The 24,786-nt window shown below is 42.6% G+C and overlaps 2 protein-coding genes and 1 non-coding gene across 3 annotated transcripts; all 3 read right to left on the reverse strand.

Moving 5' to 3' along the window:
- Positions 1 to 2,183: 2,183 nt before the first annotated feature.
- Positions 2,184 to 5,057, reverse strand: RPS20 (ribosomal protein S20). The gene is made up of 4 exons (XM_069779364.1): positions 4,898 to 5,057; positions 3,652 to 3,751; positions 2,828 to 2,901; positions 2,184 to 2,407 (listed from the first exon to the last, which is right to left on the reverse strand). Exons 1-4 carry the CDS (start codon positions 4,898 to 4,900, stop codon positions 2,225 to 2,227), a joined length of 360 nt encoding a protein of 119 aa, XP_069635465.1. The 5' UTR covers positions 4,901 to 5,057; the 3' UTR covers positions 2,184 to 2,224.
- Positions 2,980 to 3,044, reverse strand: LOC138684885 (small nucleolar RNA U54). The gene has a single exon (XR_011324166.1). It is a non-coding gene; the product is annotated as a small nucleolar RNA U54 (small nucleolar RNA).
- Positions 5,058 to 22,960: 17,903 nt separating the features above from the next.
- MOS (MOS proto-oncogene, serine/threonine kinase) lies at positions 22,961 to 24,482 on the reverse strand. Its single transcript, XM_009926506.2, has one exon. It carries the CDS (start codon positions 24,008 to 24,010, stop codon positions 22,961 to 22,963), a length of 1,050 nt encoding a protein of 349 aa, XP_009924808.2. The 5' UTR covers positions 24,011 to 24,482.
- Between the last annotated feature and the right edge of the window lie 304 nt (positions 24,483 to 24,786).

Consider the following 24,786-nt stretch of genomic DNA (forward strand, 5'->3'; position numbering starts at 1 on the left):
GGAGGAGGTTGGGGCGGCGGAGTAAGGCGGCGGCTCCGCGGCCAGACGGGGGGGTGGGGGGTGTCCTGCGTGACCGAGAGCGTGCTGGGGGGGTGGGTGGTTGGGAGGGGGAGACGCGGATACCTAAGTATTGCCATCAAAACAGTTACATAAAGCCGTTACGGGTGTTACGTAACCGTTTCGACACTGCGCGGTGTTGTCGTAAACTGAGCAGAAAACAAATAAACCACAGCACGCTCAGGTTACACCAGGCCAGAAGTGTGACAGGTCGAGGGAACGGCGTACCCGGGTGTTGGGGGGGGAGGGGGAACGGGACCCCGCTGAGAGGCGGGAGCCGTCCCCCCGTGGAGGGAACGGCACGGCAGCCTGCGGCCCACCGAAACGTTCCGGTCTTCCGCTGCAGGGTGGGAAACCTTCACGCGTGAGCCCGTCCACACAGAGAGCAGGGAGGAGCGTTCAGTTTCCGCGTAGCGCAAGACCCAGCCGCAAAGGTAAAGTTGCACTTGTCCTTCAGAGCAAGTCGGGGGCAGGTGAAAAGAAAGCAGCACGCCAAAAAGACCACAGAAAACGTGTTTTTAAAGAGCCACAGCCGGTCAAAGAACATAGGTGGGACTTCACATCATTTAGGTTTAAGAGGCACTGTGTTAAGTCTGAGGTATGGCCAGCTTTAAGGCGATAAAAAGCTGTTTCATCGCGATAGGTTTTGACTAAGAGGAGAGCCCAAAGACAGAAAAGACGTTAAAGCTAGCCAGACCTCCCTAGATCCCTCCAAGTGCTTTCAGTCAGAAGGCTATTGGGTTAAGCAGAGGGAAGACTACTTGGGTGAAAGGTACTAGCTAATCACACACAAGTCAGTCAGCCTCTGCTAGTAACAGTTCTAGTCTGTTACCTGTTCGCCCGTTAATCCCCTAACCTGCCTGCTGTCACAAAGCCAAGTTCTTACCATGCTTTTCAGAGCACCCCATAAAATACAAATAATTTTAAAACTAAGGCCAGAAGTATTTGTCAGGCAGCTAGTGTTTGTAACATATTAGCAGAAACTGACCTTTAGGAAGACACATTTTTTCTTCTCTGCCAACACAATTCTTGGAGATGTTTCCCAAGGAAGCAGGCTGCCCACGATCTGTGTGTATAACTGCAACTAAGTTTCTCAGCTCTCCCTTCTACCAAAGCTCTTGAGCCTGCTAACTAGAGGAATAGATTCCTTCTAAGGCTTTACACTTAATGAAATTAAGACAAGTGGGCAGGTGAGGGACTCTTGAATCCCTTGAGTAAGAAAGCTCAAGCTTTGGCAACTGCTTTAGGTCTTAGCAAATACAAATGGGACCTCAAGGTCCACACGACCACGTTTCCTCACTTCTGCTTGTTTCATTAGAATTCAAGTTCTCTATTATGCTTGAAGCAGAAGCAGCAACCTGATCTTAAATGGATGAAATGGTGTTCTTTCATTTAACTCAAGGCTTTGCGTCTTGTAGGTTTAAGCACTCATCATAGTTCCTTTAAGGATTAGTTTGCAGAAGAAAAAAAATGCACCGCCAAACTTGAGAGGCCTAAGTAGCAACCATGAAAATGGCTGCTTTATTGCTTTACATGTGAAGCTTACCTTTAACATTACCTTTAATACTCAAATCAATGGAAATCTAAACCTAGAAAGACAACTAGAGAGTTCCACAGCTTAGTTTTGTGACTCTACATGCAACTCTAAAGAAAGAGCATGCTAAATTCAACGTATTCACCACAAATTATACAGTTTTATAACTAACATATTCAGGATCCACTGCCTGTGAAAAGCACGGGGAAAAAAAAGCCAAGCACGCTAAAGTGTTAAGTTCAGCCTTGCATAGCAAACCCTAAGAATTGAAAACTTGGTAATTTACCTAAACATCAATTTTAATGCTACTGCTTGTCTGGGTATAGACTAAGATTTCAGCCAAAGTTAAATCCTTCATCGAAAATATATTTTTAATAGTTTAAGTGCTCCAAGTCCATACAGTCACCAACCTCCAGTGTAATTATGATGCCCAAGTTTCATCTTCCTGACATTTACAACTGGCATATTCTTCCTTAAGTATCATACAATCCTCTCACACAGCATTTTGTTTATCATCTCTGTTGCCCTTCTTCATAGAAATCATCATAGGGCTACCCAAGACTCTTGGCACGCATATGAAAACAAACAGTGATGAAAATTTGTAAATTAACTTTATTCAACGATGACCATCGTTTAGGCATCAGCAATAGTAACTTCGACTTCTACACCTGGTTCAATGCTGATGGAAGTGATCTGCTTCACAATCTCAGAAGGGCTGTGTAAGTCAATGAGCCGCTTATGGATACGCATTTGGAAACGATCCCAGGTCTTGGAACCTTCACCACAAGGCGTCTTCCTGGTAGTGATTCGCAGAGTCTGAAGAAAAATCATAAACACGGGGTATTTAGTTGATGCATACAGAAGACTAATCTACAATCAAATCAACCCACCGAAAAATGCTGTATGGTATCTAAGTCATTGGAAGGTTACTTAAGTTTTATTCTACTGATGTTAACGGTCCTTCCCCATATTCAATTTAATTAAAAAAATAAAAAATCCATGATTAAAATAAATTGAAGGGCAGAAAAACCCCTTACATGTTGAAGATGTTTTGTACTAAACCGTTCCCCCAAGTATCAAAGCAACTTGTGAAGTCATTATCTGTTTACGTTGGGTCAGCCTCAATTTAGTAGTACTGCTTTTCATCTCAACTTTTTTTTCTAAAAAAAGATGTTTTAAGTGCACATTTGCAGAAAAAAGCGTACTTTTAAGACAGGAAAACAGTGTTTTAAGTACCTTGGTGGGCATGCGAACAGGTCCTTTCACCTTTAGGTTTTTTTCCTTAGCACCTCTGATCAAGTCAGCACAGACTGAAAAAAACCCACAAAATAGCTCAGGTTGGTGAGTATTTTTTTGCTTGTTTTCTTAAATGAAGATTTCAAACAAGAAGTTGGCTCAGAATAGCGTATGAAGTGATCATTGCCATTCATTTTAAGGGTTATCCTCATAGCCAACAAGTGGAAGCGTTACACCGCGGTGAGCAAAATCATGTTACAACAGTAGACAAAAGCCATTACTACAAGTTTAAGCTGTATTTAAGCCATTATCAGCCGGAAGATCCTGCATCAAACAGTGACTCTGCAACATTTACATCATATGATTAAAACACCAGCAAAGCCAGTTTCTAAACAAGATTAAATAATTTCTTAAAGAACGTTAAGCTTCTAAACTAAACTCCTGATAACAAGAGCGACAAAATATCAATCACGAAACCAGTGCCTTTCAGTTCTTATACATTCAAATAGTGACAACTAAAACCCCCCAACAAGAACTAAAGGGAGGAAGCTGCACTCTTACGTTAGTCATTATGACGTGAAGTTTTCAGCATGGTGAAAAACCCCAAACATTAGCTTCCATTAAAATGAAATTAGAACCTATTTGTCAGTGTATGAAGTGCTTTGGGTTGACTTTGTTAGCCAAGTCACACACAAACAGGCAAATGCTAATGTCTTTAATGACAACTGGTTTCAATGCATTCTGTTTTGCGATATGTTGTATCATCTATATCATTCATTACTTAACAAGCTATTCCGGTTCAAAAAAGAAAAAGCATCACTCACCCTTCTCAAGTGACTTTACATTGCGACTTGTCAAAGTAATTCTAATGCGATGAATTGCTACCTCTTGTTCCACAGGTGCTTTGCCAGTATCTTTAAACGCCTAAAATGTTGAAGTTACAAATATTAGACACTACAGTCAACGCCAACTAACGCTATCCACAGCCTCTTAAAAACAGACTTCTAGAGCGTAAAGAACAATTTGGCTATTCTACTATTCTAATTTATTCTACTGCCTAGATGACACACCCAAAGGGTACGGTGGCATGGAAGAAATGGTGGAAACAGAAAGGAAGGGCAAAGCCCTCCCGAACTGCTTTGTGGAAGGGCAATTTTTTAAAGTGTGTGACTACACCTCACGGTGGGAAGCTGCAAGAATATCCCTCCCTGGCTTGCCTGCAGGTTTGCCAACAGGCCGCCTAGCCGCTAATGCTCCTCGTCCTCAAAAATAAATACATTTCAAATTGCACGCATCTTACAACTTAACCTCACCGCGAATTAAGTGATGAAGGCGTTGACAGAACAGCAACAACTTAAAACAGTGAGAACGAAAAGGGGCATCTGGCCAGAAAGACTAATTTGGCCACTCAGGAAACTGATGTGCAGGGCTTATGCAATGAAGCGCTTGCAAATAATTGGGCATTAACGTGGACCAAGTGAACTAGTTAAAGGAAATAAAAGGGAAAATCCGGAGGAAGAAAGGTCTTAGGAAAACCGTGGATGAGCCACGTTATTTCTCACGTTGATGAGATGCTACCTGTCGCGTCAGCCCACGCGCATTCCTCCAATAAAAGCCCATTTTAAGGGCAAACGCACGAGGCCTCGCCAGCACCACTCACGCCGGGCTGAGGTGGCCTCCTCCCCGCCCGCGCTCCCCCGCGGCCGGCCCCGGCCCCACCAGGCGCCGCTCCCGAAGGGCAGCTCGGCCAGGAGGAAGCGGTACGGCCGCCGCGGCCTGCTGCGTCCGGGGCTCACGGACCGCCCTCCCCGCAGGCCGGCTTTCGCGGGGGGGGACGGGACGGGACACGACACACACACGACCCCTCTCCCGCGCCCCCGACTGTCACGACGCCCCGGCAGCCGGGGATCCTTCGCGCCCCCCCCCCCCCCCCCGCCAGGACCGAGGGCCAGCGCCGGCGGGGCGCACGCGGCCGCCCGGGCCCGCCGGCCACGCGGCGCTGCCGGCCGCCGCAGGAGGAGACGGCGGCGGCCCCGCTCCCGCCTCTCCCCCCCTCGCTGCCCGCCTCACCATGGCGGCGGCGGCGCCTTCCTGACCGACTTATTCCCGGGCGAGGGGCGGCGCGGGGCCCAGCGAACAGCGGTGAGCCAGGAGGCGGCGGCGGCGGGCGGCGCGGGGAGAGGAGAGCGCGGCGGCCGCGGGCCGCTTATATACCGAGCGGCGCCGCCTCCATCCGGGCGCTGCGGGACCTTTCACCCGCCGAGCCGGGGCCCGGAAGCGCCGGGGAGGGGAAGCCGGGTCGGCCCGGCCCGGCCTCCTGCGCGGCGGGCGCCCGGCCGTGGCGGGCCCGTGGGTGCCGGTGGCGGGGCTGAGAGCGAGTAACGGGGGGAGAGGGGGCCGCGAGCGGCTCCGGCCGGGCTCGGCGGCGGCGAGGGGCAGGGGCGGCGAGGGGCAGGGGCGGCTGCCGCCGCGCACCCGGCAGGGCCGAGCGCCGGGGCCCGCCGCCGCCGCGGCGAGGGCGGTTGGTGGGGCTGCCGTGCCCCCTGCGCCCTGCCCCGGGCCCGGCCGGCGCCCTGTGGGGCACGGCGCCGTTCCCCCTCGGGCCCCGCGGGCGGCTTTGCGCTCCTGGTTGCCGTCGCCGGTGGGCTTCGGCGTTCTGGTGGGGGAGGTACCGGGATTTGCTACACAAGCAAGTCTCGATCGCTTCCAGTGGTAGCGAGCCCGTTCCCATCCAAGCCTTTTTTTTTTTATTTTTCCTTTTTAGTCATTACGGAAAGCCGAGGTGCAAGAGCCGAAGCTTTAAGTAAAAATGCTAGTTTTTTCATTCTCAAAATTGCAAGCTTAAATTCACTTTACTTAGATAAGTCCCTTTATTCAGACTGGGCGTTGGAGGGGTGTTTTTTAATGAGAACAGTCATTGATTTGGCCTGGAGACTGATAACTGTCAGTCCCCAAACAAGCATTTTGCTGAGAGCATGCCTGTTTCTAGTTGCATCACTATTTGGCAGATTTATTGAACTGGAGAAATGGATGTTACATATTAGGAAATGATGGCCTATAGTAAGGTCACTGTGACTATCTTTTAAAAATAATGTTTTAATTCTAGTTTGCAGTTTTGTCCAGTCATCAGACACGTATAAGGCTAGCAAAACTACTGCCACCTCTAGAAGCTTAGTAATTACTACAGTTATTCAAAAAAAGCCTGCTTGGTGTTTTAATATGAACTTACTTTCAGCTATCATACTGCACTTAATATAGTTTGGGGGTTTTTTTCCCCCACCAAATGCTTTATAGTTCTCCATATGGTCCTTAAGCCTCACGTGATGGAGTTAACTTTTGTATGCCAATTATTCCATTGTGATGCTCAATTTTAGACTTGTTTTGCACTTGAGCCGTTTGTTCTCGCTCTTTGAAATCTCTGGTTTACTAATAACTTCTTTGGACTAGATGCTATAATCTGATAAAGCAGTTCCAATAAACATGGATACAGAAGTTGTCATCCTGTTGCTGCTTCCTGAAATGCAGCAATGTCTTTTGCCAGCGAAGATCTACTTGGAAAAATCTGCTTTGATGATAGTCCTGTTTCTCTGGCCTCTTCCTCCCTGCATTTGGTTCTGGTGGTTTGTTTTCTGAGCCATTTAACAATTATATTAACAATTTTGAACTCATTTATGCATAAGGAACCCACATTTACTCTGTTATCAGCTATTCCAACTACTTCGTGAGGAAGTTTCCCATCTATAAGTGTTTTACATTAATTACTCTTAAATACATGACCTCACACTGATCATGCTGAAACACTTGATTTTCCAGTAATCCAGATGGTTCCCAATCAGCAATCTTGCTACATTATTTATTGTAGCTTTTATGAATGTTCTTAGTAAACTTTATTTCCAGATAAAAAACTTAGTAGCTTGCTGCCATGAACTAATTCCTGTGGGGTTCAATTAGAAATATGTCTGACTGATTCCTCATTGATAATACAGACCTGTAACCTTAAATTTACTTACTATGAACTATACGTGCAGAGCTATGACAGTTTCTGTGTCCTACTGAACAAGTCAATGTACAAATGTGTTCTATCAACACTGTTCCTATTGTCTACCAAACAGTATGTTATAATTGCATGAGAAAAAAAGTCAATCTGAAAAGATACATTTTCCATATATTTAAGCTGTGTAATTTAAGTAGAATTTTCTATTTATTTCTTGTTCCTATATCAAGAAGTCTGTTGTTTGTGGTTGGTTTTTTGGTTTTGGTGTTTGGGGTTTGTTTTTTTTTTCCCCTGGGATTGATGCAAGGTTGACAGTAAGTTCCTGAATTTGTTGCTGTCTTACTTTTTTTTTCCTAGTATTGGCAACACCTCAGCTTTCTTTGAGATTATTTTTTTCTGAGCTTCCCCAGATTTCTCAAAGCTTATGGAAAATCCACATTAACAGCACACAAGTCTCCTTTGCCAGCTCTTAAAATTCTTGGATGCAAACTATCTGGAGCTGCTGATTTAAAAACCGCCTTACTTCTGTTCCTATGTTTAAGGCTTTTCTTAGCTATTGTTAGAATTTTCTGATATATGTTGTTTTTCTCCACATATGTAGAACAGAAATTTATCTGAAGTTCCTGCTTTCTCTGAAATACGCTATGGAAAAAAAAAACCCCAAACCTCTCCTTCATGCTATGCCCATGAGTAAATATCCATTGTAAATACAACTTTTTGCTTACCTTCTGAATATTTTGTCATTCTTGCCTTCTAATTCATATTTTGTATTATGCCTGGTTTTCCTTTGGTTACATATTGGTTTTAATGTAGGTTTTTCTCCCCAGCTAATGCTAACTTTAGTTACAAGATTGTGAGTTTGGACTTAAAATACACTGTTGGCATATGCTTTTTAGGTGAAGCTTCCAGGAGTGTTTTCCTCATGTCGCGTAACTAAGAAGATAAATAATTAAGAAGCAAGGCATGCTTTTAACATGACTCAGTAGTCTGTAGCAGACACAATTTAATACCAAATTTCATGATGTATCACACAGAATGTTGTTCCATGTGCATTCATGACTTTATTCTGTTTTTTTATAGTTACTGGGGTTTTCTTGTCCCTTCCTTTGACTAGTTTGTCCTTCAGAAACAGTCCTGAGTAATGAACCAAATAGTTTGTTATCCATATATTTTCCACTAGCTTATAATAAAATCAATTAGATTCAATTTATGCTTCCAAATTAGTAATTCAGTTCCTATCAATTAAATACGTATGTGTAGGGAGTTAGGTTCTTGTCAGGTTTGTGGTCATTTGCTTAATTTTAGCCCGATCATCTTTACTTTGTGCTAGATGAATAATCATCTGATTCTTTAGCTACTTAATGCCATCGCATTTAACCTTGCTAAGTTTTGCCTGTGAAGGTTGGGGGTTTTTCTTCCCTCTTTCACAGGCTAAATTATACAGCTTTTTATCCAGAAAAGTTGTCCCATGTGCTACAAATGTAAATCCATTTAGTCCAGATGTCAATTAACCTTCTTTCTTCCTTTGTTCATGTGACAAAAAGGATTTTTGAGGAGATCTAGATGTTCTTGTAGTGCTAGAGTGGTCATAATTCAAGAGTAGATCCTGGTATGAGTCTGCCTATGTTACTGAAGAGTTAACTGAACAAGCATGTACCTGCTGTCACTCAGCATCTGAAGTATTGAAATAAATTCTCAAAATGAAGGCTTGTGCTGTCTTCTGGTGAATGCTGAGCTCTGATGCACCTTTTGGTGGTTCAAAAGACAGACGTATTCCCCAGGGTTTGCAAATTGGCTTGTGAACACCATTTATTCTTTTGAGTAGATTCATTCTAGTTATTTCACACAGGTGGCCTGTGGATGGTTTTGGCAGGGCTCACAGTAGGTTCCTTAAATCTGCTTTGTCATTTTTCATAGTGATTATTTGATGTGGGGAGCTCCCTGCAAGCTACCTGGGTTATGCCAGCCTAATGCCTCTAGTCTTTGCTTTCAATGGTGATTAACGTATTGCCAAAATATATTCCTATTTACTTCACCAAGGTCTTGGAGATCTGAACACACTTTAAAAGATTTTGTTTGAACTTCTGGTCATAAAATACCTGTGAAGCAGGATCATACTTGAGGCTTCTCAGGTAATCGTCAGTAGGTGGTGGAGTATCTAAACCAGTCAGCAGCAATCCGATGAAAGCTATTTTCAAGCCTCTTAAGAAAGGCTTCAGCATCTGCTTGGTCTTAATTGTAGGTATCTGCCAATCCTCTTGTGTTAACTTGAAGTTACTCAGTTGTATTACGTCTCGGAACTCTCCTCCAAGTTCTCTGCTCAGCAGTTAGGTATTACCTGTTGAATATACCTTTGTCTTTAGGTTTTGAACATCTGTATTTACTGTGTTTACAGGTGCCTTAGCTATTGAAACTTCCAGAAAACCCACTGGAACTGAAAATACCCCCTTTTTAAAGACCGATTTGTGTAGCTGGGTAGTTGCTAACTGGCAACTAATGTCCTCTGCAGGTAGCAGACAGACAGAAACACACAGTGCATGAGCACCAGTCTGCAGCTGGAGTTCTCATATTGCACCTAGCCTGTCCATTTTAAATTTTCATGCCAATTCTGGCATAAAGCTCACCATATAAAAATGCACCCTACCTCAAAATACTAGGCTCTCTTTACCTTAAAAATTTTTCATGTAACCATGGAAAACATGAACTAGATCCATGACTCAGAAAAAGAGCAATTATGCTTTGATGGAGTCTTTTACTGTTGACAAATGTTGCTGCAAATATTGATCGTTAAAGGACTTTTTCAGCTGGGCAGGATGAACTTCATAGTTATCATCACAAGCTCTTTCCTTCTAAATATGTACTTTATGCCTGACAGATAATACACTTGGCTTCTAATATCATTGACCTGGTTAGAGCAAAACTTTGTCAGCCTGTTTTGCCTTGTTCTTTTGACACAAATCACAGTGACACAAAATACAGAGCTGCTAATACACTAGAGCATTTCTAGTGACACCGAGTCTGTGATACATCACTGCAATATGTCTTTGAACACTCAGGATTGAAACAGGATTGTACATCTGGGCTGCTTTCAGGAGGATATTATTTTAATTTGTCCTGCCCTAGTTCAGTCTTAAGATTTTTTTTCAGATTGATGAATTAGGTCTGCTCTGCTTTTCTGGAAGAATGTTTATTGCCTCTCCACTCCTGGCTCTGCAGATGTGATGGCTTTTGTCAAATCTGTAATAATGAAACAGCAACATTTTGCAGAGAATAAGTGTGCAACTCACATCATCTTGACAGCACCAAGGCAGTTTATTGATTAGCAACATGTCATTTGCCAGTAATCAGTGAACTATATATTGTGGGTCAGTATCAGCAATACAACAGAAATCACAGTACTAGATGCTTACAAAGTGTTAATTAGCACCTACAAATTTCTTACGTACCTTTCTACAACTGATCCCATTTAGGTATTCACACAGTTTTATATGCACATCCCTTCTCTTGTGAGAAGCGCAGGTTACAAATGCACACTCCGGCTTTTGGGAGGGCAGATTCCCCTGTTTCTAAATCCTTCTTGTTGGAGATGTGGGGATGTGTACCTGCGCAGCTAATCCACGTGCCGGTGAAAGCATACCCTGTGAGTTCCCATACGCGCTCTTGAGAGGTGCGTCCGTGCCGCTATGCCTCATCCTGTCAGTCTCCTGGTCCGTACGGGGAGTAGCATGGCAGCTACTTACTGTGTCCGATGGGGAGGATGCTGTCTGGCCTTGGAAGTAATAACACCTGCTGCTGTGGTACTGCTTTCCCACTCCAAGGTTTCTTCCAACAATGACAAATTCTCATGCTGCTTTTCAAGCTAACTTTTTTTTTCTCAAAAGGCTCTTTGTAATCTAATCCCCTGGTTACTGTTTAATCTGGGTGGTCATTGTTTTAAGCAAGTTTTGTTATTGTTAATTTCCTCTTAGCGTTATCAGGTTTGGGGCAAACATCCTCTCAGAACATGCCAATTTGGGTATTCTGTTCGCACACACTATTTACACTTGCATTCCTACCGTATCATCTGTTGTTATCCAGGCCACATTACCAAGAGGGGGGCATGCAATTCCTGTACAAAAGATCCCCAGCATCTGTCCAGTGAAAGCAAGACTAGCGGGCACAGAAACAAAACTGGTTTTGCATCCAGTTTTCATTTTGGAAATCACCTTGGAAGACTTCATATGTGGAAAAGTTAATCAAGTATAAAATATGTATTCCTAACTACACAAATATTTTCAATCCAGATTTGGCCACTTGAGGCAGCACTGCTTGGCAGTGTTTGTCATGATCTGTTTTACTTTGAAAAAGCAGACAGTTCAGGAAGACTGCAATAGTTCATAGCACGTGTTGAAAAGTTGCATCTACTCAAATAATATCCATGGGACTCTTTGAACATAGCAAGCTGTTTTAACAACTGAATTGGAAATGGCTTCCAGGATGCAGGTTGCTTTGCTACACTTACCTCGCTGGCTTCTCTACGGATGCTTTGTACTCGGTGTGTTTAGGAGCTAGCAGTACATGCTGGTGCGTACAAACTCTTGCAATACTGTGCTAATAAAGACTTTGGAATTGCCTTTCCTCCTTATGTCTCCCTCCCACAAAGACTTTGTGGGAAGCTACCAGCAGCAGAGTGTTTGCATGGTTGGATGTCTGTCCTTGAGGAAGAAAACGTTGATTAATTTTACAGCAATTAAGTTTACCAACGTATATAGTCCACATATATTTTTGCCCATGACCCTCTGTCTACTGTTTTAGAGCCCAGTTATGAAGTCACTGATGACATTTTTTTCTTCCAAAGATCAGTTTAATCTAATGTAATTCTTTGGCGAGACAGAGTAGGAGGGAATTGTTTCACGGTCTTGTGCTGCCTCTCTATCATGGAGCAGGGATAATTTAAGGAATGATCCTGACCTCACACTGCCTTACGACTAGGGGAAAAACTTCTCTTGATATTGAATGCATCACTGCATCATGTTTTGTTTTCTTTTTCCTGAGAAGTTTTTCCTCATCCCTTTGAGATTAGTTTCCTCTTTGTGATATTCTTGATCCAACTGGTTTCCAGATGATGAACACTTGTAAGCACAAAATTACAAAATGTAGCAAATGCTTGCCATAGATGATAAGGAGATTTAAAGCAAGGGGGAATCACCATCCTGATGGCACAGGACTATTAGAGCAGGATATTAGTTGCATCTCACAATTTTATCTAGATTACATCCAGGTGTCAGACTGACTTCTGTGGGACTTGCAAAGAGATGCCCTTCCCAACCCTGGCATTTGTAAAGACAGACTAAAGCCAATTCAGTAATGCTTCTCCTGTTGTGACCTGACCCTCTGTGAACTAGCCAAGTTAAATTACTCAAAACCTGACAGAAAGAGGAATAATAACATAGAACTTAGGATCTGGAACTAAAGGAGATACTGTGGTGTTAAAGATGTGCCGTAGAAACAGGAATTATTAGCCACTGAGGAAATCATTACACTGTGATTGTTCAGAACAGCTGGTAAGATCCACGACGTAACATGAAAGTGATCCAAGAGGCATCAAATATTAAGAAGTTTTGGTTTCAAAGGGCTTGCTAACTTCTCTAAAAAGCTAATGTGGCAAAGCGGCAGCTGCAGCTTACTACGTAGAAATTGTGAGGTTGCGGTAGGGGGGCAGGAACAACAACCGTAGAGTCTGTAATGTCATTTCATAGAAGACCCAGCAGTTCTGTTTAAGTGACCAACTTACAGGAGAGTACAGCAAGTCTATTAAACTTGTCTTTCACCTAAATATACAGCAGAAGTTCCTACTTTACTTGTAATGAAAACAGGGCTTGTACCTGTCCTTTCACACCAGTTTATAAAATCTCATTATTATAAATATGGAATATGGTTTGGTTAGTCTCCCAGGAAATAATATAAAATAGAAAAGTCTTTTTCCCCTGCAACAATCACTTAAATGTTCTAAGAGCAACTCTATGTAGCTGCACGTGATTGCACTTCCAACATTCCTACCTCCGTGCGCAGTGAAAACTCTAGCAACAGGCTTTCCAGACACAGATCAAGGGGAGCAGTATTGTCTACTGGTTTAAAACTGAGGAAAAGACAGTATTAGCACTTAAGAGGGTTGTGGTCAAGCATTCAATTTTTAGGCAAATAAAATTAATTATTGTGGTATACATAGAAAGTGATTTTGAGTATGGTAGCCCTGTCCCCTGAAAAAATTTCAGGAAACATTAATACTTGTAATTTTTTCAGCAGTGTGTGATCTCGTGTTTTTAAGTACAAAATACATATATTACAATATAATCTTTCAATAATTGTGACTGCTGGAAAATATTTCTGAGAGCACCCAGCAGGTACTTTGTTCCATCAATGGCCCCCTTCCTGCACCCTTGCAGCAGGTATATTTCCTTTTTGAGAGTCCTTTACATGTTCCGAGGAAGAACTGCTTGTCATACACTCTTGTGAAATGTTCCTGGTGTGAGGTAGAGCCAATCACTTGGTTCTGGCAGGCACAAATGCTTATGCTAATACGTCGGGATTGATTCTTCTCTTTCCTGAAAAAAAAATAATACACCTTTGACACAGAAAACTGAGCTTTTTACTCTTAAAATCTTGTGTATATAAAAGAAGTTTCTTTTCCAATGAAGAATCCACCATTACTTGTGTACTAGTATACATTGCTAAATCATTTGTGGTATTGAAGTATGGTACTAACTAATTGTCATAATTAGCATGTAGTGCAATCATCCAGAAAAGAAAGAAAAAAACCTCACAGACAGTTTGGGGGCTGGTAATGGTTCGCAGAGCATTTAAAATTAGCCAGTTTTCCATTTTGATGGGTTGGGTTTTTGGGGGGCTGGGGATGGGAGTGAGGGGAAGGCTATGCTTCTTTCAACTAAACAAGAGACTGCTATGACCTGGTGGTAGTGGGTGACGTCTCTGAACTGAATCAGTGGCCTCATCTGATTTTAAGCACTAGTTCAAGACCTTAGTTTAAGTCATACGGGGTCCTGACAGTCCAGTGGGCAGGTAGCTCTAGCATACAACACAGAAATTCACGTACCAGCATGAACTTATTTTTCAATGAGAGCTTCACTGATTGAAAGGCTTGAAGCAAATAGGTTCATTTTTGGGGGTGTCTCCCCTCTCCCTGATTCTGGCTTGTCTCATTGCCTCCTCCAGCCACCTCCCTTGTCTCCCTGTGCAAATGGCTCTTTCGTACTACCCTTGCTATGATTTGTCAGGTAGTGCTCATTTTTATGGTTAGGACACTTTTCAAAATGCTCTTTGCAATTCAATACACAACTTTTAAAATGAACTATGGAAGCATGAAAACATTCTAAAAAAATTTAAATTAATTTATTTCCTCTGAAAGTCAGCTGTTGACAGGAATGATTAATTAAATTTTAAGAATATCGTTTTTCTCCCCTTTAAATTAGAGAATACCTAATAGCAATCATTTCATTCCCAAAAGCTATACAAGGATTGACAACTTTAAGGGAGGTCTGGAGAAGTTCTGTCACTTTCTATACAAAGAGAAATTCGGGTGACATTCATCTACTGGCATGTCAGTGCAATGATACATTCCTTCAAAAGCTTTTTGTGTGGCCTTTGTGTTATCTGCAGACCATTTTAATGCAACTGTTAGATAAGAGAGAAACAAGGATGTGGCCAAAGTATATGGTATCTCTCGAAATGTACTGTATTATGTAATATATACTATTAACTATCATTAAAAAAAAATATCCAGCCTCCCCCAGCCTATCAGTTCCCTTATTTACAGTCAGCTTATTTACTATCTCTGTTCAGGTGCAACTTTCTATACTTGTCTCTGGGGCCAGCTTCACTTGTGCCATATCTGAATCAAAACTCTTTTACCATTTTTGAAGTAAGTGGTTGAGAAAAATACATGGCTTGAAAATAAAACTGGTTTTCCTTCCGCCCTTCTGGGGGGAGTAACTTAAAAAGAGCTGGACATTTACGTTTCCAATTTGCAGCCTACTTTGCTCTTTGTAGCCTGGCACATGTGCAGTAGAATATTTATTAAGTTATGAATTACCCTATTATCCCAGGTGCCCTGCAAAGGCAAATGCAATCACCTCCCTGCTCTGCTGAACACTCAGGCTATTGAACTTCAGGCTGGGTATGGAGCGAAACTCAGCCTCGTGCTCAGAGAAGTCCAGGGGCGGATGGTGCCTCTACTGTCAAATTGTCCCATGGCATCCTTAGCTGAGGGCAGACTGGGATAGATGCCAATATGCTTTTTTTGTTCCATTTTCCTTCTTTAACTGGTTTTAAGGCTTTTCATTTGACAGACAGACAAATATTTGGCAGCTGGGTTAACTGAAGCATAGAAAGAGGCTCTTTGAGCACTGCATTAAGGTATTTGCAGCAGATAAATGCCTAAAATGAAGTATAAGTAAAATGTTCAAAGTACAGTTAATTTTAAAAATAACCATTCATTTTCTACCCCTATTTTCATCTTTGTTCTAGTGGGTGAATTTATACACACAGATGCTAATGCTGCAAAAATTGATACACAAGTCTAATACTAAGCATCCACTTAAGTCCGATTGAATTTACAAATATTTTTGGTATATTCTGTAAAACATTTTTTTTTGTTTTGTATTCTTTGCTGCAGATATATCTTACCACAGAATACAGAAGCAACCCGTACATCTTCCCACTTACATCTTCATGCTTCCTATCCTACCTTCTGTATTAAGGATGTGACCACCTCCAAGTTATATAGTATTTTTATCATTTGAAGATAGTGTTGTTGCATCTTTCTTTCTGGGTTGAGATAAAGCATGATACCAAAAAAAAAAAGGAAGAAAAAAAGAAAAATAATATGAAGTAAGTGAGCACAGAAGAAACCTCCAGGGAAAGAGAAGCAAACAACAGAACAAGCCCAGAGCAGCATTACAGAGGCTCCTGGCTGATGGGAAGCCAGAAGCTATATCAAAGAGAAACAGATAAATGTTCCCTGCTAATTATCAAATATGTTTAACTGTAATATTCCCACTCACCCTACTCCCAAATAAAGAAAGTAGCATCAGAATTGTAGCTTATGTTTACATTTTTTAAAAAACTGATTATGAAATGTCTGTTGATATTTCTATTTGGGAACCAAAGGCACTAAACCTTCAGTAATAGCTATAGTTAAGTGAAGAGTAATACAGAACAATAAAAAATTACATTTCCATGCTTTTTCTTTTCCTTCTTTCTTATTCTTCCTAGAAACTGTTTATTACAATTGCATACTTCCCATGCTTCTAGCCGTCTTTTCTTGTCTTTCTTATAATCACGTGACTGCTAAAGTAATTGTTGCACTTCACAGAACTCAAGAGAGCACATGGAAATTGCCTTTCATCATGAAGAAAAGCAGGAAAAAATTTAATTTTGACCTAAAACTATTTCAGTGCTAACTAGTATTGGCTCTTGTTTGGAAATTCAGTTTGAATTAGATAAAATTACATAAAATCTCTTTCTTAACTGCATCCTGTCAAGTTTTGACCATGTGCCCATTTGAGGGAAAAGAAGAGACATGAGTGGGAGGTTGGGGGTGGTGGATGCCATTAGTTACAAAAAAAAGAAAAACGGCCAAAATTAGAACTTTTAATTCATGCTTTCCCTTAGTAGACAATGCTATCTGTATAACCAAGAAAGCACAAAATATAACACTCTCATGTGGTTAATATGTCCAGAGCTACTGCTATTGATGACTAGACATGAGAATGCAAGCGCTTTACAGTATCTTCTTTACATGTACTTTCTGAAATTAGTAAATGCAGCCAGATTCAGAAGTTAGGTACTGGGAGATTGATGAGAACTAGCTGAAGTTTCCATGCAGGCTGTGGTTACCCCAGACTGCTATGAGGAAGGAGCTAACCCACCCAATTTTGAATAGTTAGCTCTCAGTGCTGTCGAGACGGAAGTTTGAAAGGCAGCTTGTGCTACTTACGAACAGAGAACTTAAAACAAAACCAAAAATCAGCTCACCCTGAGAAAATGGCCACTGTGACATGGCATCCCAGGGTCCCAGAAATGGCACTTAAGTTGCTGCTATAAAAAAACCAAACCTAAATACAAGAATAGTTTAGTTTCCAAGGAAAATAATTATATCAAGCTGTGAAACTTGGAACTTGTTGATGGTAAGACATAAGAGATCTGACATTTACCAGATGGGACAAATGAGGCTTTATTGCCTTCTAAGAGCACAGTCAAGATGCGTGGTCACTCTTACTTGAGGAGGTCCAGCCTGTTCTTAGCATCAGGTAACACGTGCCCTGAATAGAGCATACCTGCTGGCAGAGGGCTGGAGGGCACAGCCCAAAGACTTATTACAATATCACTGTGCCCAGACTTACACTGATGCTGCATCATCTGCATCTGTGCAATACTGGATCCCATACTTCCAAATTTGCTAGACCCTACAGAGCCAACCAGGACATGAATGCTATTTCAGCCTTTCAAACTCATCATGCTTTTATATATATCCTGCCAAGGCATTTAGTCCACAAAAAGAAAAAGGGATGTCCCTTTTTATATTTGGTTGGATGGATGATTGGGGCAGCCATACAAAGGATCCTCAGCACTGGCTTCACAAGTGTTTCATGTTTAAAAAGCACAGCAAGATATTGATAAACTACAATTACCTGGTTGTAGCACTTTCTCCAGGCCTTCAATAAATCTTCTGTTTAGGCTGATCAAGCTGCTGGTGATCAGTTCCAGGAATGAAGAGAATAAATAAACTAGGTACGAGTAGCCCTTAAGGTTTATTCTGACTTATAACCATATCTTGCTAACCATCTGGAACTGTGCTGCATACATATGTATGGGGAAAGAGAGATAAGGACAAAACCAGCGTCTAGAAAGACTTAAGAGAAAAAATTGGATGAATAGAATCCCATAAGAGTTATAACGCAATTGTCTGCAACTGCTCTGCTAGCATCATGTGTCTTCTGCTAACATTTTATATGGAGGTATGCAAGTGTGACAAAGTTAAAGAGCAATGTGCAGCTACACTCATTAGCTTTTATGCCAGCTTTAGAAGCAAGAAGGCATCTTTAAAAAACCTGAAGCTGTGTCCAGATGAAGAAAACAGAAAGGATAAAACTCTGGTGGATTAAATATAAAAATAGATGGAAAAAAGGAACTAACGTAAGTTAGTAGTTCAAGGAACTAACATAAACCCCATAATTTATAATTTTCAGAATATCAAGAACAAGAAATCTCTCAAGCTTCTCTGGTAGATCTACTGATGTCAGGTTCTTAAAAGAAAGAAACAAAAACACCAAACCAAACCAAAAAAAAACCCCCTAATCATTGAAACCTGATTCCCCCCAAGACAACAAAGCCATTACAAAGAATCAAAGTGTGTTCCCACGTGTGTTGTCCCTGGAGGAAACTCAAAATAGGCTGATGCTAGAAACATTTTTGTAGGAAAACTTAGGAGCTGTCTGAAATCAAGCATCTATAAATGTTATTATAATCGCAGAACTTTTGTGGCTGAAAGGGACCTCTGGAGGTTGTCTAGTCCAACTCCCTGTTCAGAGCAGGGTCAACTAGAGCAGCTTGTTCAGTACCATGTCCAGTTGGGTTCTGAATATCTCCAAGGATGAAGACTCCCCAACCTCTCTGGGCAACCTATTCAAGTGTTTGACCATCCTCACAGTACAAATGTGTTCTCTTGCATTTAAATGGAGTTTCCTGTCCTTGAGTTTGTGTCCATTGCATCTTGTCCTGTCACTGGGCACCACTGAGAAGAGACTGGCTCCATCTTTACTGCCTCCTGTCAGTATTTATACAAACCGATAAGATCCCCCTGAGCCTTCTCTTTCCAGGCTGAACAGTCCCATCCATCTCTCAGCCTCTCCTCACATGCAGAGGTTCCAATGTCCTGATCAGCTTAGTGGCCTTTTACTGCACTCCTGGTCCAGTACATCCATGACTTTGTTGTTCCAGCAGAGTCCTGAGCTGGCCACAGCACTCCAGATGTGTTTCACCAGGGCTGAGTGAGAAGAGGGGAATCACCTCTTCTGGCAATGCTCTGGAAGAGCTGGCAACACCCTTTGTAGCACACCCCTGGATGCTGTTGGCTGCCTTTGCCGCACAGGCACATTTCTGGCTCATGTTCAACTTGGTGGCTGCCAGGAGCTGCAGGTCCTCTCCTGCCAAGCTGCTTTCCAGCTGGTCAGCCCCCCGCCTGTACTGGTGCACGGGGTTATCCTCCACCTGGTGCCGGACTTTGCAGTTCCCTGCGTTGATTCCCATCGGCAGATTTCTCCAGCTTGGTAAACTCCTCTGGAACACCAGCACAAGCATCTGAGGTATTGACCACTCCATCCAATTCTGTATCAGCTGCAGACTTGCCAAGGGTGCACTCTGTCCCATCATCCAGGCCATTAATGGAGATGTTAACCTGTACTCGTCCCATTATTGATCTCAGGTACACCACTAGTGACTGGTCTCCCACTGGGCCTCATGCCACTGATCACAACCCTTTGAGCCCAGCAGCTGAGCTAGTTTTCAGTTTTCACTATCTAGCCTGTACTTCATCAGTTTCTCTATGAGGATGTAATGGGAAACCGTGCCAAAAGCCTCACTAAGGTCAAAATAAGCAACAGCCACTGCTCTCCCTTCATCCAGCAGCCAGTAATCTCATCGCAGAAGGCTCCCAGGTTGGTCAAGCATGATTTCCCCTTCATAAATCCATGCTGACTACTCCCAATCACCTTTTTGTCCTTCATATGTTTGGCAATGGTTTCCAGAATTATTTGTTCCACCACTTTCCCAGGGATTTAGGTGAGGTTGACTGGCTTGTAGTTTTCCAGATCCTCCTTTTTGGCCATCTTGCAGATAGGAGTTAAGATTTACTTTCTGCCAGTCCTCAGGAATCTCTCCTGGCCACCACGACCTTCCAAAGATAATCAAGAGTGGCCTCACAATGACATCAGCGAGCTCGGTCAGCATTTATGAGTGCATCCCATCAGGTCCCATGAACTTGTGTATGTCTTGCTTGTTTGAATGTTCCCTAACCTGAGCCTTCTCTACCAATGGTAAGTCTTCCTTGCTCCAGACTTCTCATTGGTCTCTCAACTCTTGCATGTTTATTTTTTGTGTTTGAGTTTAATCAGGAGCTCCTTGTTTATCCTGGGAGGCATCCTGCCACCTTTGCTTGATTTCCTGCTCATTGGGATGGACCAATCTTGAGCCAGGAGAGGGCAATCCTTGAAAATCAACCAGGTGTACCACACCTCTTCTCTCTCCAGGACCATATCCCATGGAAGTCTTTAAGAAATAACTTTCCTAATTACATGATTGACATCTGTACAAGATACATTAGCAGATACTGTATTAAAGGAATTAACAAACACATAGATGATTTGTTTAGAATGAGCCCATATTGCTTTGGTTGGAAGGATTGCATCAGAATTCTTTAGGAGCACCGGCAGCATGCAGATAAGGAGCTGGTCGATATGTTCCCTTTGGGTTTCCAAAGGTGTTTGAAAAATCCTTCACTGCAAACTTTTTAAAGGTACTAAGCAACCATGTTTAGGAGAGAAAATCCTGGGCTGGATAAGTCAAAAGATAGGAGCAGAGGGTAAAAGTAAAGTGTCAGTTCTCTCAACTACAGAAAGTACCCACCGGTGTTTCACAGGGTCCTGTGCTGCTCAGCACATCCATAAGTGAAGTGCAAGAGGGTGAGCCATAAGATAAACAAATATGCTGATGGTGGAGCTATTTAGGACATTGAGTGCAAGGGCCAGCTACAAACTGGCAGAAGGAAATTCAAGGTAGATTGATGTAGTGAGGCAAACAGGCAAAATAATCCTCATCACATAGAACCATGGATTCTGAGCTATCAGGCCTGAGATGTTTCTTGATTAGTATTAACTCAAAGCTCATTAGCAATCAAAAAGCAGCAAATCAAATCTTAGAAGTTACTAAAAAAATAGAGAACATCATTATGACAGCAGATTATGATGTGCCTACATCTTGAGTGCTGTGCAGAGTTCTCACTCCCTCTCAAAACAGAATCCAGTAAAATTGACAGAGACATCTGCAGAGCTGATTATGCTTCAAGAGTAGGTCTTGGCCATCCAGTATTCTTCTGTCAAGTATAACAGAGAATTTGAAGGGTGCTTGATTTTTCACAGAGACTCAAGTAGCACTTATTGATGCTAAAGTATCATTAAGCACAAAATATCAAGTTTCTAGCAGTTTAAGCAACAAGCTACCTAGATTGGCAAAACAAATACAACACATAAGCATCTAGGAACTACTAAAAAACTTTAATTCCATTTTTTATTATATTCTTTTGAAGACTGGAGAAACATTTTTATGTAAGGCTTGATGTCAAGGTGAGGCATGCCAATGGCTTTATCCGACATTTTACCTTACATGCCCTCAGCCAATCATTTTAAAAGGTAACTGGCTTATGATAACTTTTCTGAGATATTTCTTGTTTACTAAAAGAAGTTATGCAACATGAAAAAAACATAAGTTCTGGTCTTATAGCATAATTATTTTGATAGAGAGAACACAGGAAATCTATTCCAGAATTTACCTCAGTTTTTTTGATTCCAGCCAGCATTTTACAGTTCCACTTAAGGGGCAAGAAATAGTTAAGCTTAGATATGCTTTATAAACCATTAATTTCAATGACCAACCCAAATACCATAAAGACCTACAGAATCATCTCAAATTCACATAGTTGCTCATTTCCAGGATTTCACGGGGCTAAGAACAGATGTGTGTCAGAAATCAGGAAACTGGCTCAATTCCTTTGGGATTTTTCTTCCAGAATGGAAGCAAGGGGGAGGAAGGGGAAAGAAGAAAAACAGTTTGACTGAAACATCACTCTTTCTCCTGTCTGAAAAAGAAGCTGAGTCTTTGAGCAGAATGGCACTATCAATTACAGTAGTCAGATCTTCATAGCTCCAGATAAGGGTTGAGATCTCGACAGATCTATAATTACCAGTTCTGATAAATCAGGGATCAGAGCTCTCTGTCTTCAGCATTGCCTACAGCACTTCCTTTCCCAGACACATTACAACCAGATAGGAAAGACAGTAGATAAGACATAAGCAAACCAGCGGATAGTCAAACAGTGTGTGCTTTGAGCACCACCAGAGTATTATTATTACTGCTTTAAGCAATCTTCCTTTTCAGTACTTCCAGTATCTTGTCTAATACTGACCCATGCATTGCAAATGGCAAGTAATCCCCCCCTTACCTTGATTTATGAGGGTTTTGTATCTATACATCTCCCTTCACATTTTCCCTATTTTTTTTTTTTCAAACTCCCCCTGTACCTCCAAAACCTGGGATCTTTCTATTCCACACAAGATACTCTTATAATACTTCATATACTAAAGTTTACAGTATACCAATTAGCAAGTTGCAACTAACACACCTGGTAGCATGGAGATCTTATAAAAGCACAGGTTGTTAACGTATCTTCTTACTCTTAATAGCCTTACACTGACAAAAAGGTTCCTTATTTCAACGGTGACATTGGGTAGTTCACATTTTCCATTTCAGAAACAACATACTTACTGGAATTAAGTACATCTAAGAACAAGAAAAAACCCCCACTAACACTCTATTTATTTTTCTACATTCATTGATTTGTGATGCATACTCATTCCTTGGTAAATGAAGAGGAAAAGCTCAAATGCACAAACCTAGCTAGTGTAAAAAAACTACTCGCATCTGACATTTTGGAAATACCAAAAGGTATTATGTACAAAGAACCCTCTAAAAGCAGCCCTTTTTTTGTACTTCACTTACTTGAAACCAAGTATTTTTCTCCACAACTCATTCCCCAGTTTCTCCCTGAGCACGGCAGCACACAACCAGAAAAAGTCGTATTTGCCAACGTCTTGATCCTTGCCTCTATCCCCTCCCACGGTAAAAACCCACAGTTTTGTTAAATCTCTTTATTTACAAAATTTTTATAACAAAGCAGGTTTTTTTTTTAAAGTATAAAAACAGCAACAAAACCTTTAGATTACACAGGGGCTAAATACATTATGTTGAGAAGAAAGGCGGAGGGGAAGAAAAGTTGACAATAAAAGAGATGGTGAGAGTCCCGACTTTTCCTAGAGGCTCGCCCTGAGGGCCCTGAGGCTGGGAAGCAGCTGGGCTGCGCTCAGGCGCTCCTCTACATTAGCCTTCCAGCAGCAGCTAATAATGCTCTGGAGCCTCCGGCCCACCGGTGACTCGTGGAAAACGGCAGCAGCCAGCGAAGGGCGTAAGTTATAGGCTACCACGGCATAGAGCACGTGCTGCCGCTCACCCAGGTAGGGCTGCTCTCGCATGACGATTTGCCAGAGGGTGACAGCAAAGGAGTAGATGTCTGCTTTGGCAGTGACCCTCTCCCCCTTGAGGAGCTCGGGGGCACGGTGTGTGTACGTGCCCCCTTGCTGGCAAACGTGGGGGCTCTGGGACAAGCCCTCCTCCAGTTTGTGAGAGCACCCGAAGTCCCCGATCTTGCACACTCCCTGCTCAGTGATGAAGACGTTCGCAGGCTTCAGGTCCAAGTGCACGATGCCCTGCGAGTGAAGAAAGGCTAAGCCGGTCACGATGTCACAAGAATAGCACACGGTCTCTTCCATGCTCAGGGCCTTCCTTCCGCATCCTCCTTCGTCATCCTCGCCCTGTCTCCACGCATCGCCAGTGCCATAAATTACATGGTGCAGGGTGATGTGGCCCACGTACTCCATAATGATGGTGCCCAGGCTGTTCTGGCTGGCCGGGGCACACGTGCTGGCAGCCACCACACGTACCACGTTATCGTGCTGTAGCCGGGCTACGTTCAACTCGGCCCAGAAGCTCTGTCGTGACGCCAGCCGGTTTTTGCTGCTCTTCTTCACCTGCTTCACAGCCACAGTGGTACCATGGTAGGTGGCTTTGTAGACCGAACCGAAGCCCCCGGAGCCTAGGGGCTGCAGGAGGCAGAGCTGATCCCAGTCGATGCAGCACCAGGCCAGGCGTGGAGGCAAGCGGCGAGTCCTGACTGAAGGAGCTCCCCCCAAGAAGTTTTTGCTGTCTTTGCCAGGGATAACTAAGGGGCTGCTGCAGGGTCGCAAATCTGCAGAGGGGGAAAACTCCAAAGGAAGAAAACAATTAAGAGGAATGGGTGATGGCATAATAAGATGGAGAAAACAGGCAGTTACTAAGACAGAAGACTGGAAAGCTTCCCTGACAGAAAGGACTCTACAGTGGCTTCCGAAGCCTTTTATCCTCTCTTCACCATTCTCCCTTCCGCCCCCAAATGAACTGCATCTGTCACAACTAGCTGAACCCAATCAGGCTCACCTGGAAACATTCTGCTCCAACCCTGCAGTAAATCTTTAGAAAGTCAAGGCAAATGGATTTAAAGCTAAAAAGATATTAACTCACGTATTCCACATCGTTTCTAATCTCAAGAGAAAAGAGAGATGTTCTGCCCATTGAATGCCTCTAGCAAAATACCTCAGGACTAGATAAAGCAGTGATTGGTAAATGCATTTCACCATGGCTCTGGGCAGGAATGATCCTCATCAGATGCATTAAACAGCTCAAAGTCATTGTCAGAGGAAGCAGCTGAAATGGTGAGTGCTAGCATTTGATGAGGCTATAGCAGGCATAACTAAATATAAAAGTGTGTTTGTAGAAACCTGCCACTTAAACATGACTGGGACAAGGGGACTGGTTTGGCTGCTCAACTCTGCCCATGCAGGACAGCAACCTTAATAGCAGCATAAAGACAACTGATTGCTCTGTATCATCCATTGGATATAGTAACTAGAATTATACATAAATATTTGGTCATCTTCCCATCACACCCCATGCAGTTACCACAGGTGTGTGTTTTAGTTCTGGATCCTCCTTAGTAAACTTATTGCTAAATTTACAGAGCTGTTTTGGCAGAAGTCAAATGTAA

This window comes from Haliaeetus albicilla, chromosome 3 (assembly GCF_947461875.1).
Source record: "Haliaeetus albicilla chromosome 3, bHalAlb1.1, whole genome shotgun sequence".
In the NCBI taxonomy this organism is placed as follows: Eukaryota; Metazoa; Chordata; class Aves; order Accipitriformes; family Accipitridae; genus Haliaeetus; species Haliaeetus albicilla.